The sequence below is a fragment of the Gastrolobium bilobum genome, unplaced genomic scaffold, assembly GCF_033153095.1.
Source record: "Gastrolobium bilobum isolate Gb01-03AN ecotype WA unplaced genomic scaffold, APGP_CSIRO_Gbil_v1 utg6198, whole genome shotgun sequence".
In the NCBI taxonomy this organism is placed as follows: domain Eukaryota; kingdom Viridiplantae; phylum Streptophyta; class Magnoliopsida; order Fabales; family Fabaceae; genus Gastrolobium; species Gastrolobium bilobum.
The window spans coordinates 19,226-35,589 of record NW_026898268.1 but is presented as its reverse complement, the minus strand read 5'-3'; the positions used below and the strand labels follow the sequence as shown (position 1 = coordinate 35,589).

The 16,364-nt window shown below is 36.5% G+C and overlaps 1 protein-coding gene across 1 annotated transcript; it reads left to right on the top strand.

Moving 5' to 3' along the window:
• The first annotated feature begins 7,029 nt into the window (after positions 1–7,029).
• On the top strand, positions 7,030–11,561 carry LOC133314365 (probable polygalacturonase At3g15720). Its single transcript, XM_061515842.1, has 8 exons — positions 7,030–7,176; positions 7,367–7,501; positions 9,014–9,127; positions 9,787–9,994; positions 10,090–10,171; positions 10,620–10,728; positions 10,837–10,927; positions 11,338–11,561. The coding sequence occupies exons 1-8, from the start codon at positions 7,030–7,032 to the stop codon at positions 11,559–11,561; spliced, it is 1,110 nt and encodes a 369-aa protein (XP_061371826.1).
• The last annotated feature ends 4,803 nt before the right edge of the window (positions 11,562–16,364 follow it).

The following is a 16,364-nucleotide window of genomic DNA, read 5'->3' as shown; positions in this document are numbered from 1 at the left end:
ACTCATGGCCATCCCACTGAAACACGACATCTCGATGTACAGTGGAGGTATCACACTTTTCTCCGGTGGCGGTAGTCACCCGCAACGGTGGAGAAAGCACATCACTGGGCAACTCAAGCCCCACAGCAATCGGGGTTGCAATAAAAGAATGTGTAGCTCCGGAATCAAATAACACATCAATAGCAGAACCAGCAATAGACACAACACCTCTGACAAGGTTCGGAGCTATATATGACTGCTGCCTATCCAAGGTGTAAACACGGCCGGTGGTAGGTGGCACGGCAGGTGCCGCTGTAGATGGAAGGGGAACCATTTGAAGTGGAACTTCCTGAACTATTGCAGCTCTTGCCGTCTACGACGAACAATCTCTGGAGTAGTGGCCCGCCTTGCCATACTGAAAACAGATCAACTGACTGGTATCACACGGCCCCACATGGAATTTCCCACATCCCGAGCATCTGGGAGTAGGAGGTCTAGCTAAACTCCCCTGAGTAGAAGTCCTTTTGAACTGGCTTGGCGCCTGCCTAGCAGCTAACTGCTTCCCTTTCCCTTTACCAGCAAACTTCCTGTCCTTCTAGGAATTGGAACTACCTGTTCCCTTAACCTCATCAACTTTAGCCCTCTTTTCCTTGCTCATGATACAGACATTCTCAATGTCCCTACACTGTTGTACCAGTGTACCAAAGTCTCTAGACACAGCACCAACAATACGATATGCAATCTCCTCATTAAGTCCCCAGCGAAACTTAGAAGCCAAGAATGTAGGGGTCGGCATGGCAATCTGAAAATGTGCAAACTTGACCAGTTCATTGAACTTGGCCAAGTACTCGTCAACTGACATCGAGCCTTGCACCAGTCTGTCAAACTCTCCCTGCTTCCTTTCCTGCGCATCATAAGGAAAGTATCTACTCAGAAAGCAATCCTCAAAGAATGGCCATGTAATCACATGACCCTGCATCTCGTAGACGTGAAAGGTGTTCGTCCACCACTCATGATCGTTGCCCTCCAGCATATAGGTGGCAAACGTCAGCTTCTGCGGATCGGTGCACTGCATAACTCAGAAGATCTTTATCTAACGCCTGAAGCCATCTAGCAACAGGAATAAGATCATAAGATCCATCAAAAGAAGATGGCTTATGCTTGCGGAAAGCATTCAGCCAGCGGTCAATAATGTCACGATCCTCAACAGGCTCGTGGTAGGGCTGCATCATCCCAGTAAGATGACTGGCACCCTCTATCTGACTCTAGCTATCGTCCTGCTAACTGGGTGGAGGCGGTGGAGGCGGTGGAGGTGGTGGCGGAGGATACTGGCCACCAGCAAGACCAGCCATCATCTCCTCCAACATGACCCTCATCATGGTCATGTTCGCCTGGCGATTCGCCTCCAACACGTCCTCTGTGGCTTTCCTGTTCGCCTATCTGACGGCGTCCAGCATAGCCTGGTTTGCCATTCTCATGGCCTCCTGGTCGGCTAGTCGAGCCGCCTGCATCTCAGCCAATGCGGCTAGGACAGGATTGGGTTGATCCCCATTTGTCTCTCGATTTCTCCACGGAATTACCATGACTCTGCACAAGTTACACAGAGAATGAGTTGATCAGGCCCACGCAATGGGGTCGCACATGCATCATCATAGCAAAACCCAATAGAGAAACACACAAGACAAGACACACAGCAAAACATCCTAAGTTATTGCAATACATACAGGCTTTTCCCTAGAAAGTGCTCTGATACCATAAAATGTAACACCCTGTGTATACCCGATTTGTTATCATATCATCGTATTAAGCTGCGCTTAAATAAAATTGCGGAATAAACTTTTTCTTTTCAATTATGAGGTCATTAATGTTAACCAAGTTGATTACTTAATCCTTTTTCGAAATAATGCCTGTATGTAAATTGTAATAAAGCTAAATACACTGAATAACCTCATGACATAAATAAGTGAGTATCTAAGTCACGAAACTACAACATGTAGTCCGGACCATAATCCTGATACAATTATACAACTCAATACTAAAATAAAACATAGTCAATCAATGTGGCATGGACAACCCCCATGCTCTCCAAATAAGGCAACAAAGTCCAACATAGTCTCAAATCATAAAACGATATAAAGGCAATAAAACAGAATAACAGCCAGGCATATCAACACAACATCAAATATCTCAACTCAGCTCCGGCCTCCTGCCGCCCGAGGTCTCAACCTCCGAGTTACCTGAACCTGAAAATGTGCCCCAAACGTGGGGTGAGATATCTAAACAGAAATCCCAATAAGACAAGGGGTCCTCAAGGATCTCTCCACCCCAAGCTCACTTACATGTGCAATATAAGTTCTAAAAACAGTTTACAGTATAAGTTCCAAAAATCAGTGCAATGCAGCAGAATAATCATGTCATGTGTGTCAACTATTCTACTGGCCAGAGAAATGCAGGATTTACATACGTCTATTACCTACAATCAGTGCAAGACACCACTTGCACCCACCTAAAGAATCACCCTATGGTATGTCTCCTACATACACAGGCTTACCGTCTAGGTGGAACAACACATGCATATCATAATGCACTTGCACATAACAGCTCAACAGCATTTCAAATATCCAAACATGAAAACACATCATGCATATAAATCATTCCCCCATGGGGTATGGTGGAACCAACAATGGCTAAACCGAGGACACGAAAGCTTACCTCGCAAGCTAACTATCCAATCAAGAGTCCAACCAAGTCTAAGGTCCACAAACAACACTCTCACAGTCTGTTTATACCAACAATCATATCAACATTCACAATCTAATAGTTCAAGACATATCAACAACGTTTTTCTTCTTCGTTTCATGTCTTTAGGTTTCTCACAAAGCCATAAGCCCTTAATCACTTTGATTCAGACTTAGTTAATTAATACAGAGGTTCAACTTAATCAATCATGGGTCCACTAACCCAAAAATACAGTTCTGTATGCACAGAACCGTCACTGTTTCGAAATACCCAGAATATCCGGATATTTGTCGGGTCATATCCGGATATCCATATCCGGATATCATATCTGGATATCTCAACCCCATATCCCGATATCAATATCCGGATATCATATTCGGATATTTTGCGACAGAATGCAGTTTCTGCATTTCGCGAGATATCACTCCCAAGGTTCAACTTTTAACCCATTTCAATGTCCAAGCATGCATTTTTATACACTTTTAGGTTCATGTTCATGTTGGTTACCTATTTAACTCATATTACACGCCAAGATTCTTCTTTTAACAAGGAAAATTATGATCAAAGGTTAGGGACATACCCAAGACTCCCAAAACAGAAAAGGGAGGTGCTCTTGGAGCACTCTATGAAGCTCCAACAATCTGACTTTACAAAGCCACAAAAATGGTGATCAAGGATGGTTCTTTCTCCACAAAGTTAGCTCCTTGAGGCTCCAAAAGCCAAGACAACGGCTCCCACTTCACCAACAAGGAAGTCAGCCCACCAACTCTCACTCATAGTCACAGAAGCTGTATGCTCAGAAATGGGGAGCCTCACTCACTTACAATGCTACTTCACACTACCCCAAGGTGTTTTGGTGAAGATTCCATGAAGAAAATGGCTTCTTAGCTCACAAAATGAAGGAGAAGAGAAGGTGACAAGATTGGGAGACACCAAGTTTCAGAACGGAGGCACGTAGGGTGTGAGATTTTTGACCTAGAAATTTGTGCCTTCACTTATATAGTAGTATTAAGTTTAATCACACTATATTAACATTAATAGCTACGCTTAGTATTTTAATCTCAAACTTTGGATTCTGAATCTAATCATTTTTCTAAGATTTTTCATATTTTCATTTTATTTTTCGCAGCACTTTGCCGGTACGCGCTTTTACGTAGCCGGTATCAGTTCTGACGCCAGTTCTCATTATTTTGACCCCAAACTTGTTATACTAGTCCTATATATTATTCTAGTAATATATACACACTTTTCATAATTTTTTGGGATACTTCATCAGTACGCATTTATACCCTGAGGCAGAACCGGTATCTGCACTTTTCATCAGAAAAGCGACTTTCAACATTATTAAACACTTATCATAATTATTTAAGCCTTCTCATAATTATTAGGGTCAATTATGGAAATATCTCACTAATATCATAATGAATTAATTAAATTCCTAAATTAACGGTACGGGTTCTTACACTTGACACCTTTTTTTGAAGTCTACAACAAAATATCAGGTATACTTGAACCTAAGATAATAATTGTCGTATATTTTGTATTTGTTATTCTGATTTTTCCTATACAATGAAGAGCACATAAAAGTGGGAGATACAGAAAGACAATTAGAGTATAACAGAGTTAAAAATAATTAACGCATATTAAAAAAAAATTAAATCCTTGATCCTTGCAAGCTGGACTATTATGATGTTCTGAGTAGACTGATTATTTGCCAAAAAAGTTTGCGCTTCATCCACACACTGCTCCCAGAAAGTATGCTCGAGCTTGTGACCCCTATTTACAGAGCAACTGGAAGAAGTAAAAATATATTTTATATGAAAATATATTTCACATCGATCATACAAAAATACCTGAGGTCATCAAGTTCTAAAACAACCATCTTTCTTTTTCTACCAGATACAACATCCTCACGAACTTCCCCAATACCTGATAGCAAACCGATGACGTCTACAGAAAAAGAAGTTGAACATTTATCAATGACATCAACATATTAAATATATCAGTAAACTCAGAGACAAAAACATTATCTACTAAATAAGGAGAGTCAGCTGATTCCCTCTCTATAATGTCAAAATCAACAAAACTAAATTCATTAATAGGAATAATAGCATCCATAGTCGATTTAACATCGGTCCTCAAGTTGAAAGACAGACGATAATCATGTCTAGTTGGCCTGAAATTATAACTATTCAACCCAACTCCAAAATTTCTTTTAAAATAGACATCCCCTTCACAAATTTTTTTACGAACATTCAGAGATCCTTTGATAGTAGCATGTATCCTTCTACCCTACAAAACCAATACATTAGATACCTTCACATCAGGGCCGTAAAAAAAAAGAACGAAACGAAACAAAAAACCAAAAAGGAAAAAGAAATAAACAGAACGCAAAGTATTACCTTCTCGTCTAATAGAACCATGTCTAGATTGTGGTCAAAATCTTTTTGCTGAAAATTAGGAACCTTCCAAGTCCTAACCTTTATCATCCACTCCTCCTTCGATGAATTAAGATCCTTAATGAAATCATATCTGGAGTACATATCTAGCACCAAAAAAAAGGTTGAGAAGATGAAGATGCAACAGATAACACAAAAGAACAGGATGAGGATGGAAGAATCACAAAAGGCGATGATCAAAGGAAAGAACCAAGCAACACAAATGATATAAATACACATCTTTCAAAATGGACTTGAAAAGTCTCTGAACTTCTTTTATCGTGCAGCATATTATCATTTAAATTTACATTTAAATATTAAATGCACATAACAATGATCCATGCATAAAGTAGTGGAACTTTAATCCAGCTTGACCCTTCTTTTTCCACTAACTAATATTAATTTTTGATTTAAATTTTTTTTACCAAAAGAATGTTGAGATATATAGTCCCACATTGATTGTATGTGCAACTAATGCGGAGTTTATAAGGCCTTGGGCACTCCCACCCTTTGAGCTAGCTTTTGGGGTGATGTATCCCAAGGTTCTTTACATGGTATCTGAGCTTGAGTGACTATAAGTCACAAGTTCGATCCTCACCGCCCCCATTTTAAAGTAGAATTAAAATGTTTACCAAAAAAAAAAAGTGGAATTAAAATAAAAGCACAAAAAGGTAAACCAAAAATTGGGTCTGTGCAATATCCACGCTTCTAGCCCAATGAGCTCCCGTGTGAGTGGGCGTGTTGAGATATATAGTCTCACATTGGTTGTATGTGCAACTAATATGGAGTTTATAAGGCCTTCAGTACTCCCACTCTTTGAGCTAGCTTTTGGGGTGATGTATAACATTTCTCAAGTGTGAACACAATGATGAAATTGAAAGAGAGAGTGACACATCATCAAACTTTCCAATGTTGTTTATTTACTTAGTATATATAATTATGCCTCTAATAATGGCATAAAATAAAGTCTTGATTAATTCAATTCTTTGAAAACATTTATGTAGTTTAAAGTTATTTTTAGTAGTCAATCCATACGAATTGAAAAGCATAATTTTTTAATGTATAAATATAAATTTCATGTTAAGAAAAATTTACTCTTTCCTAATCTAATAAATAAAAATATATTAGTTATTGTCAATTATGCACGTGTATTTATACGGGTTGACTACATACGACGGAATTCCGGTAAAAATTTTAATTGCTTTAACAATTAGAATAAATTTATTTATTTTTTAAAAAAAGGAATGAAATAAAATTATTAGGAAATAGTTGATTTTATTTTTAATTCACAGCATGAACATGTTGACAAAATCCAAAACTTATTAGGTACTAGTTGATTTTATTTTTATTGTTTGAAAAAATAGAAAAAATATTAACTATTAAACATTAATTAATTAGACATTAGCATATTTTTAATACTCCCGTAACAATTATTCTTTTTTTTTTCCGGTAAACTAACAAGTATTCATTAATTACCCAAAGTATGACTAATATGATCTTAATCATAAAAGGAACAGGTAGAATAAATGTAAATAAAAATAAATAAATAAATGTAAATAGATAAATTATTTTCTTAAGTGTAATAAGTGATGTACCGAGTTTTTAATATTACCATAATACTGAAAATATTTTCACTTATTGCTGATATATCTAGCTTTCATTATAATAATGTTTTACCGAAAAGGATTTATTTTTACCATTTAAAAATAATTCTGAAAGATTTAATGCTGTATTTGTTTTCTCCATTTATTAATTACTTGTATCCAATTAATAGTGATGCAAGCTACTATTTAACCCCCTCTAGCTATGCTTCCTTCACAAATCACTTTAGCCTACTCTAAATCATCATTTGCCCACTTCACTCTTGTTAATCATGCAAGCACTAATCATCTCTTGTGTTTTAATTTTTGGTTTTGTTTCACCATGTTTATGTTTGAGGTGGAATGTTGTTGGAACCAAAAACACTTATGATGTGATGGCATATGGTGCTCATGGTGATGGCAAATCAGATGATTCACAAGTATTTTTTTTTCTGCTGTTTTTTGTTTCATTATACTTTTAATCTAAATTTCTTGAAAACCTTCAATTTTGTATTTAAGTGGAATTTTATGGTTGTTTACTTAATATGCATTTGATGTCAAGTTTTGATAGGTTATGACCAATTGAGTGATCGACCATTAACGAGATCTTTCTATTTGAATTGATTGAAGGCATTTTTAAGTGCATGGAAAAATACGTGTGAGGCTGAAGGTGCATCAACTCTAGTTATACCACGAGGAAAGGTATTCATGGTGAACAGCATAACATTAATCGGTAATTGCAAGGCCACAAGTATTCACATTCAGGTATAGATAATATCTAACTTATGATTGAACTGTTATTATAATTATCTTCTTTTGGCGGAATATATTTGCATATTTCAAGTAATTAAAATACTCCGTATATAAAAGATTTTAAAAAATAAACAAGATTACAAGAATTTGAAGAGCTATGATCACTTGTTTGATATCATTTAATGAAGATAAAAAAAATATATTCCTTTCTCTTGTTTGATTTTTATATGTTGAAAATATGGCAATCAAAAACACACGATTAAGTTAAACACTAACGGTTTGTTTGAGAGTTAGTTTTAGGAGGGAAAGAAAGAGAAGAGTTTTAATAACTCGTTCCCTTGTTTGTGAGTTTAAAAAAGTGAGGGAAAAGATTTAAGAATTTTCACAAAATCCTTCAAAATTCTTCTTGTCCTTCAAATTAAAGTTTTCCCAATTTGAGAGGTCTTAACTCCCAAACAAAGAAATGAAATACCCTTCATTTTCCTTCCTCTCCCTTGAATTCCTTTTCTTCTCCTTCCCTCCAAACTTCCAAGTTCCAAACAAAACATAAGAGGGAGAGAGAGTCATGGATTTATTCTAGTCTAATATAGGGTTAGGTCAAGCAATAGATTTTCACTATATTATGATCACGGTATTCGTTATAATTATATATTTTGTTACAAGAAAATGTAAATAGGTTTAATAAGATTAAGATGCAATAACTTGATCTTTGCCAAAAGAGAAGATACAATAACTATTCATAAACTAAAATTCAAATTATCAAAAAAAAAAAAAAAACCAAAGCCTAAAATAATGTGGACCTCATACGCATCGAGAGGACTAGTGTTATAACCTACGTAAAGTATAAGTAATATCATCAATAAAATAAAAAAAACTAATTAATAACATTAGAATATATAAACAAGGAAAAATCATACTCTTATGTTGCATGAAATTGATATCTCATGTTATTCTCACTTCAAAAAATGTGTTTTTTTTTTTTTTTTTTTTTTTTTAAAAAAAAATTGGTAGACCCACTTTACTTATCTATTAACATGAGAGAACTTTTCCCATACTATATGAGAGAAATAATCCCCATAAACAAGTGTAAGATCTATTTTAATTTCTTAGTATCCGAAGGAATTATGATTTTGGAGCATAGAAATGGGTCCCCTTGTATGATATTAGCTCGTGTGAGTGGATTTTAATTAAATGTCCCCAAATTTCAATTTTGTGTTAAGAAATTCTAAAATATCTACTAGAGGAATAGGGCAACAAAATCAAACCTAGATCACTTGGTCTAACCATTTGTATATTATATCACGAATCAACAGTCTCACAAAAATTTAAATATAAATGAATAATTTTTATATTTATCTTTCTAATATAAAGAAATAAATCAAATAAATAAACTATATATTATTGCACGAGAAATACTCTACAATATATAATTAAGGACATATTATTTTCTTTTGTTCCTCCTTGCAGCTTCTAGGAGAAATAACTGCACCTTCCAAGGACAGATGGGTCGGTGAGATAGGTGAGATCTCACAATTGATTACCATCTCATATGTAAACGGTCTTACAATTGATGGTGGAGGACTTATCTATGGCCATGGTTCTGATTGGTGGCTATGCAGAACTTGCCCACGACCTAGAGTATGACCACTCTGAAATTAATTAATTTATATATATATATAAATATACAGTGGCAGAGCCGGGCTCCAATTTGAGCTCGGGCTAAAAAATTATATATGTGTTTATTTTTCATAATTTTAGTTAGTTTATATTATTATATTTAAATTATATTAAATATAGAGCACATGACCAGGTAATATCAAGAAGAGTTATGATTTTATTAAATATTTTTTAATTTTACTAAAATCATATTTTATTTTTTTATACAAGTGAAAATTGAATACATGACCTAATATAACTTACCCAAATCTTTCACCAAAATTATTTTAAATTTTAGATAGGACCAAATTATAAATTGAAACCCAGGCCAAATTATAATTTTAACCCAGGCCAAATTATAATTAATTATATAATTATATATAATAAGTACAATTTGTTAAAATTTAGTCCGGACCGAAGCCACACCCAACTAATACATGGCTCCACCACTATATATATATATATATATATATATATATATATATATATATATATATATATATTCTCAATGTATATGAGATAATTATATATATTCTCAATGTATATGAGATAATTTTATCTCTTACAATATGAGAGATATTAAACTCGTTAATTATTCTCTATATATATCTTGTGACATGATTTTTCATGTGGATGAGCAGCTCTTAGGTTTTCATTCTTGCAATAATCTTAGAGTTAGTAACCTGAGCATCACTAATAGCCCAGGAGGTCACATATCCATAAATGGTTGCAATGGTGCAACATTCTCTCATCTCAATATTCATGCACCTCCTGACAGCCCCAACACTGATGGAATTGACATTTCTGCTTCCAAAAATGTCTTGATAGAAGATTCCGCTATAGGAACTGGTAAACCATGTTTACATCTTATGTACATATCAAATTTACTTTGATATGCCATCACTATACGTGCATTTTTAATTTACTTTGCCTTTTCTAAATAGGTGATGATTGTATTGCCATCAATGGTGGTTGCTCTTACATCAATGCTACTAGGATTGCTTGTGGACCAGGCCATGGAATAAGGTTTATATAAAAGTTGATTTTGTTTTTGGTATACCGGCCCAAATTGTCTCTTTAAGGAGAGTCGGCCCTCCAAGTATTCTCATAAGCTTCAATTCTTTGAGTCGATTATGACTAATCCCGAATTAAAGCTTAATAATAGTTAAAACTCTTCATCCCTCCCAAAAAAATATATTTGGTGAGAATAGAATTCAAGTTCTTTCATCACTCTACACAGCATGTGTTGTCAATTGAGTTACACCAATTTAATTTAGGATATAAGCAATTAAGTAACATCCTCAACTTCACACTTAATTATGTGAAAATAATAGTTAAATATTTGATGTAAATATTATCACATGACTTGCACATGACATCAAACTGTAAAATATTTCCATAATTTTATTTAATAATCATATTATTGTAATTTCGTTATCCTATCTAGAAATAATCATATGTATGAATTAATCAGCATTGGAAGCCTTGGAAGAAATGGAATTCATGAGACAGTTGAAGAGGTTTATGTGAAGAATTGCAGCATCAATGGGACAACAAATGGAGCAAGAATCAAGACATGTCCGGTGTGTGATTATTTTATGTGTGGGATGGCACAACTAGTATTCTAATTATATCGTTTGTGCTCCTCTTCCAATTATCTTCACATTTTTTATTTTACATTTTTTCTTCAGGGTGGATCAGGTTATGCAAGGAAGATCACTTTTGAGCAAATCACACTTATAAAGGCTCACAACCCCATATTAATAGACCAGTACTATAATGGTGGACATCCAACGGTACACATTTTATTCTAGATTCATTTTATTTCTTGGGCGTTTTAACCATAATATGAAAAGTGAGATATTTTTCCTCATTGATTCAAAATTCAAGTATTTGCTAAAATAATACACATACGCGACTTGTCATATTGTGTGACTTATAATATTATGTGACAAACACGCATTTATTCTTGCACAAGTTGTACATTGTTTTCATGTGCGATTTGAAAGCGCACACTCTATGTATTTCTCGCTGCATTACTTTGGTAAAATGTTTAGATTTTAAATCAATGCGATAAAATATTTCTCTTTTCACATTAAATGAATAAAAATGCCTATTTCTTGTGATTTTAACTCTCTCTTTTCTGCCTATGACATCTATATTTTGAATTTTGGCAAATTAGAATAATTCAGACGTCGTGAAAGTGAGTGAAGTGACATACCGTGGATTCGAAGGAACTTCTGCTGATGAACAAGCTATTAACTTAAATTGCAGCTCATTAGGTTGTTTCAACCTTGTATTGGATCAAATTAACATTGTCTCTTCTCAGCCTGGGAAAAAGACATATGCTTCTTGCAACAATGCCCATGGAATAGTTGGATCTACTACTCCACGTGTCTCTTGCTTATTGAAATGATTCATGATACCCAATGTATGGAGTAACCATGTCAAATATATTATTCATCACATTGTATTGCACTGAAAATTACGAGTGACCAAATAATGGATTAGATCGATTGTTTTGAGAAAATATTTTATTGATTGAATTTAATTAGTTTTCTTACAATATTCTAATCGGTTTGGTTCAAAATATAAATATAATTTTATCCAATTCAAATTGAAAAGAATAATTTCATCAAAATATATCAAATACAAATCTAAATTAATTAATTAAAATACACTAAAAACAAGTTCAAACAAATTTATCAAAAATTATTGATTTAAGTTGTATAAGATTCATTCCCTTTAATTAAAACTCTCGAGTTCAAAATCTAAAAATCTAAAAATTAATATTGAGAGAGTTAATTACAAAATATTACACAATACCAGTTAATCATGACTAATTCTAATTGTATACTACCAAATGATAGTAGCTCAGTTGATGCATGTGAGCTGAGCATGTAGGGATAAGAGTATATATTTGATCCTCCTCATTACTATCTTTGCGATGAGTTTAAAGTCTTAATTCTGAATCCGTCTCGAACTCAAACTCTATATTAGTCCATAGGGAATCTATGAAATTACTAGGGGGATATTCTAAAAAAAAAAAAAAAAAAACCAGTTGCATATTGCTCTAACGTAACATTAGTTACTCTAGGTAGTAGGGGATAGTCGCTCCACAATTTTCTGTCTTTAAGACAACAACCAAGGCAAATAAATATGCAATAGTAGTGTTAACAATTTTCTATCTATGAGATTGAAGTCGAGCAGGGAATAAGATTATTAAAGCAACTATAAAATTAAGGTACATGTTGTTGGGTATGGCTCATACTTCGCATGTTGATGAGGACCCTTGTTGTCGGGGTCAGCAAAAAGGCAACTGGGGTTTTCTAATCCTATTTATATTTTTCTTGTAAACGAGTGGCGGTGAGGTGAATATAGTACAGACAAGCTAGACGTAACCTAAATTGGGTGAACCAGGGCAAATTTCTGTGTCTATTCTCTCTCTATCTCTCTTTCTCTTTTCATTTGCGATTTGTGTGATTGTCGGTTTCCAACATTTGGTATCAAGAGTTTTGGTTCTTCGACCGGGGTTCCTGTGACAGATTGGGGTTTCGTGATTCGGGGTTTTTTCTTGGCATAGAGAAAACTGCGAAATTGATCTAGAGAGGATGTCGACTGGCCAATCACGGGTCGAGGTTGAAAAGTTCGGAGGAAAAGGGTTCGAGTTATGGAAGCTGAAGATGGAGGCTTTGCTCGTTGACAGGGACATGTGGTACGTGATTGAAGATGAGAAGCCATCGGTACCAATGAAACCTGTTGGTGATGTAACGTCAGGTGAAGGTGAGCTGAAGGAGTTGAAGGCGTGGACCAGAGACGATCGAAAGACACTGTTGGTGATGTAACGTCAGGTGAAGGCGTGTCGAAGGAGTTGAAGGCGTGGACCAGAGACGATCGAAAGGCGCGAAGCCTGATCTGGTTATGCCTGGCAGATAACGTTCTGGTGAACGTAACTTCTGAGAAAACAGCGAAGGATCTCTGGACAAAGCTGGGAGGTCTCTATCAGAGGAACTTACTCTTAAACAAGTTGTTCCTGCGAAGGAAGCTGTATAATCTGCGGATGAGTGAAGGTGATTCTTTCTCTGCTCATTTAAATGAATTTAATACTATTTGTGCGCAACTTTCTTCTATAGACATTAACCTGGATGAGGAAGACAAAGCTTGCACCTTGTTGTGTTCACTGCCCAACTCTTGGGAGAACATCATTATGTCAATTGGTACTGGTGTTAATAAACTGTCGTTCGAGACGATTGTTGTTGCCTTATTGTCTGAGGAGATGAGAAGGGTTGGTTCTGAAGGTACCAACAATGAGGCTCTGGTTGTTAGAGGGAGGAGTGGTGACAAATCAAAGTCTGGTAACAGAGGTAGATCGAGGGGACAGTCAAAGTCCCGTGATAAATCTAATAAATCTTAATTAAGGTGTTGGAGGTGCCAACAGGTTGGACATTTGAGAAGAGATTACAGAAGCAAAAGCGTAGGTCCTGAGAAGCGGGATGATTCACAACCTTCTGCTTCGGGTACAAAGAAGGATGATGATGATAGTACAGGGGACCTATACATGGTGTTTGACAGTCAAAGTGATTGCAATGACTGAATTATTGACACTGGAGCATCGTTTCATATGACATCTCATAGGGAGTGGTTCTGCATTTTATGAATCATATTCTGGCGGTACAGTTAGAATGGGAGATGACATGACTCATGCTATTGTGGGATGTGGGAAGGTAAAGCTGAAGATGAGTGACGGGATAGTCAAGAATCTGTCGAGCGTGATGCATATTCTGAGGCTTACCAGAAATCTGTTCTCCGTTGGTAGTATGGCAGATGCTGGTATTAATTTCAGCAGTGAAAAGTATTCTTGCAAGTTGACTCGAAGAGCTTTGGTTAATGCAAGAGGAGAGCGCCATGGTAAATTGTGGAAATTATTGGGTAGCACAGTATTCAGTGGTGAAAGCTATGTTTCAGAACAGGTGGAGGAGGACACTGCTATGTTATGGCATAGGAGGCTGGGGCATATTGGAGGAAAAGGTCTGGAGACTCTAACATCAAATAAGCTGGTGGATGGAATTTTGAGATGCTCTATGGGGTTTGGATTTTGCGAGCATTGCCTGCAAGGGAAGCAAAATCGGGTATCTTTTGATTCCATAGGAGGAAGAACTGAGGGGATTCTGGACCTGATACACAACGACGTGTTTGGCCCCACACCTGTAGCATCACATGGAAAATCAAGGTATTATGTTTCCTTTACTGATGATTTTTCAAGATATGAGTGGTTATATTTCTTGCACAGCAAGCATGAAGTGTTCGATAAGTTCCGCGAGTTTAAGACTTTGGTGGAAAATCAGTTTGATCAAAAAATCAAGGTGCTGAGAACTGACAATGGAGGGGAGTTCAGTTCAACAAAATTTGATCAGTTTTGAGCGACCAATGGAATTGTAAGGTAGAAGACTACGCCTTACTCACCTCAACAGAAAGGGGTGGCAGAGAGGTTGAATCGATCTCTCATGGAGAAAGCACAGAGTATGCTGAGCGGTGCAGGCTTGGCAGCTGAGTTTTGGGCAGAGCAGTGGCTACTGCTTGTTATATAAAGAACATGTCTCCTACATCGGCCTTGAAGGAGAAGACTCCGTATAAAACGCTGTTTGGGAAAAGGCCAGATGTATCTCATGTCAGAGTGTTTGGCTGTGAGCATATATGCACGTACCCAAGGAGAAAAGAAGCAAGATTCACAGTAAATATGAGAAGTGTATCTTTATTGGGTACAAGGATGGCGTCAAAGGTTATAAGCTGTGGAATCCGGATACCATAAGTGTAACTTACAGCAGAGACGTTGTATTCAGGGAATCTAAGTTGAATCAAATTTTTCCTGAAGCTCCTGAAAAGTCAGAGACAGTGGAGTTGGATGTGGATTTGAAAGACGATACAATAAACTCACAGGTTCATTTGGAAAATTTGAATTCTGAACCTGCTGAATGTAACGAGGTAGAGGATGAATTTTCTGAAACCGAGGCTGAGGTTGAAGCACCAATGCTGAGGAGATCCACGAGGGAAAGAAGACCATCTGAAAGGTATACACCTGAAAATTATATCATGTGTGCTAGTGATGATGTTTGTGCATTTAGTATTACAGGTGATGATCCGAGCACTGTAAAACAAGCTAGGAGCTCGGAGGATGCCAAACAATGGGAGGAAGCTATGAAAGAAGAGATGAGGTCTCTGATGAAAAATCAAACTTGGAGTTTGGTGAATCTACCTACAGACCGAAAAGCAATTGGTTACAAGTGGGTGTTCAAGAAAAAGGTTGGTGCCAATGGGGAGATTGAGCGCTACGAGGCTCGATTGGTTGCAAAGGGATATTCACAGACATAATGGGTTGATTATGGTGAGGTGTTTTCACCTGTTGCAAAGTTAAATTCCATAAGACTGGTTTTGTCTGTAGCAGCTGCATATGACTTAGAGGTGGACCAGCTGGATGTGAAGACAACTTTCCTTCATGGTGATTTGGAGGAGGTTATTTTCATGAAGCAACAAGAGGGATTCATAGCAAGAGGCAAAGAGGAGTTAGTCTGCAAGCTGAATAAATCTTTGTATGGCCTGAAGCAGTCCCCGAGGATGTGGTACATGAAGTTCGACACTTATGTGGTGAAGCTTGACTTTGACCGCTGTGATGTTGATCACTGTGTTTATGTGAAAAGGTTAGAAGGTGACTTTGTTATTCTAACTTTGTATGTTGACGACATGTTACTTGTTGGAAACAGTTTGAAGATGATCAGCACTGTTAAAGGACAGCTAGCAAAGCAGTTTGAAATGAAAGATCTAGGCGCTGCAAATGTGATCCTGGGTATGCAGATTAAGAGGGAGCGTGACAAAGGAAGATTATGGTTAAGTCAGCAGAAGTATATAGAGGATGTTCTGAAGAAATTCAAGATGACTGACTGCAAGCCTATGTTGACTCCCATGTCTACTGGTTCTAAGTTATCGGCTGACCAGTGTCCCAAGACTAAAGAAGAAAAAGAGGAGATGGCATCAGTTCCTTATGCTAGTACAGTTGGGAGTCTGATGTATGCCATGATTTGTAATCGACCTGATATTGCTCAAGCAGTGAGAGTATTAAGCACGTATATGTCCAAGCCAGGAAAGGAGCATTGGACGGCTGTGAAACGTGTGTTCCGTTATCTTCGTGGTACGTCTGACCTTGGGTTACGCTATGAAGACGTGA

Bases quoted from the DNA above. Each gene is read 5' to 3' on its own strand.
- LOC133314365 (XM_061515842.1), top strand. From the start codon at position 7,030: ATGCAAGCACTAATCATCTCTTGTGTTTTAATTTTTGGTTTTGTTTCA. The intron at 7,502-9,013 runs GTATAGATAATA...GAGATAGGTGAG, and splicing joins CCACAAGTATTCACATTCAG to ATCTCACAATTGATTACCAT. The intron at 10,928-11,337 runs GTGGACATCCAA...AGAATAATTCAG, and splicing joins AATAGACCAGTACTATAATG to ACGTCGTGAAAGTGAGTGAA.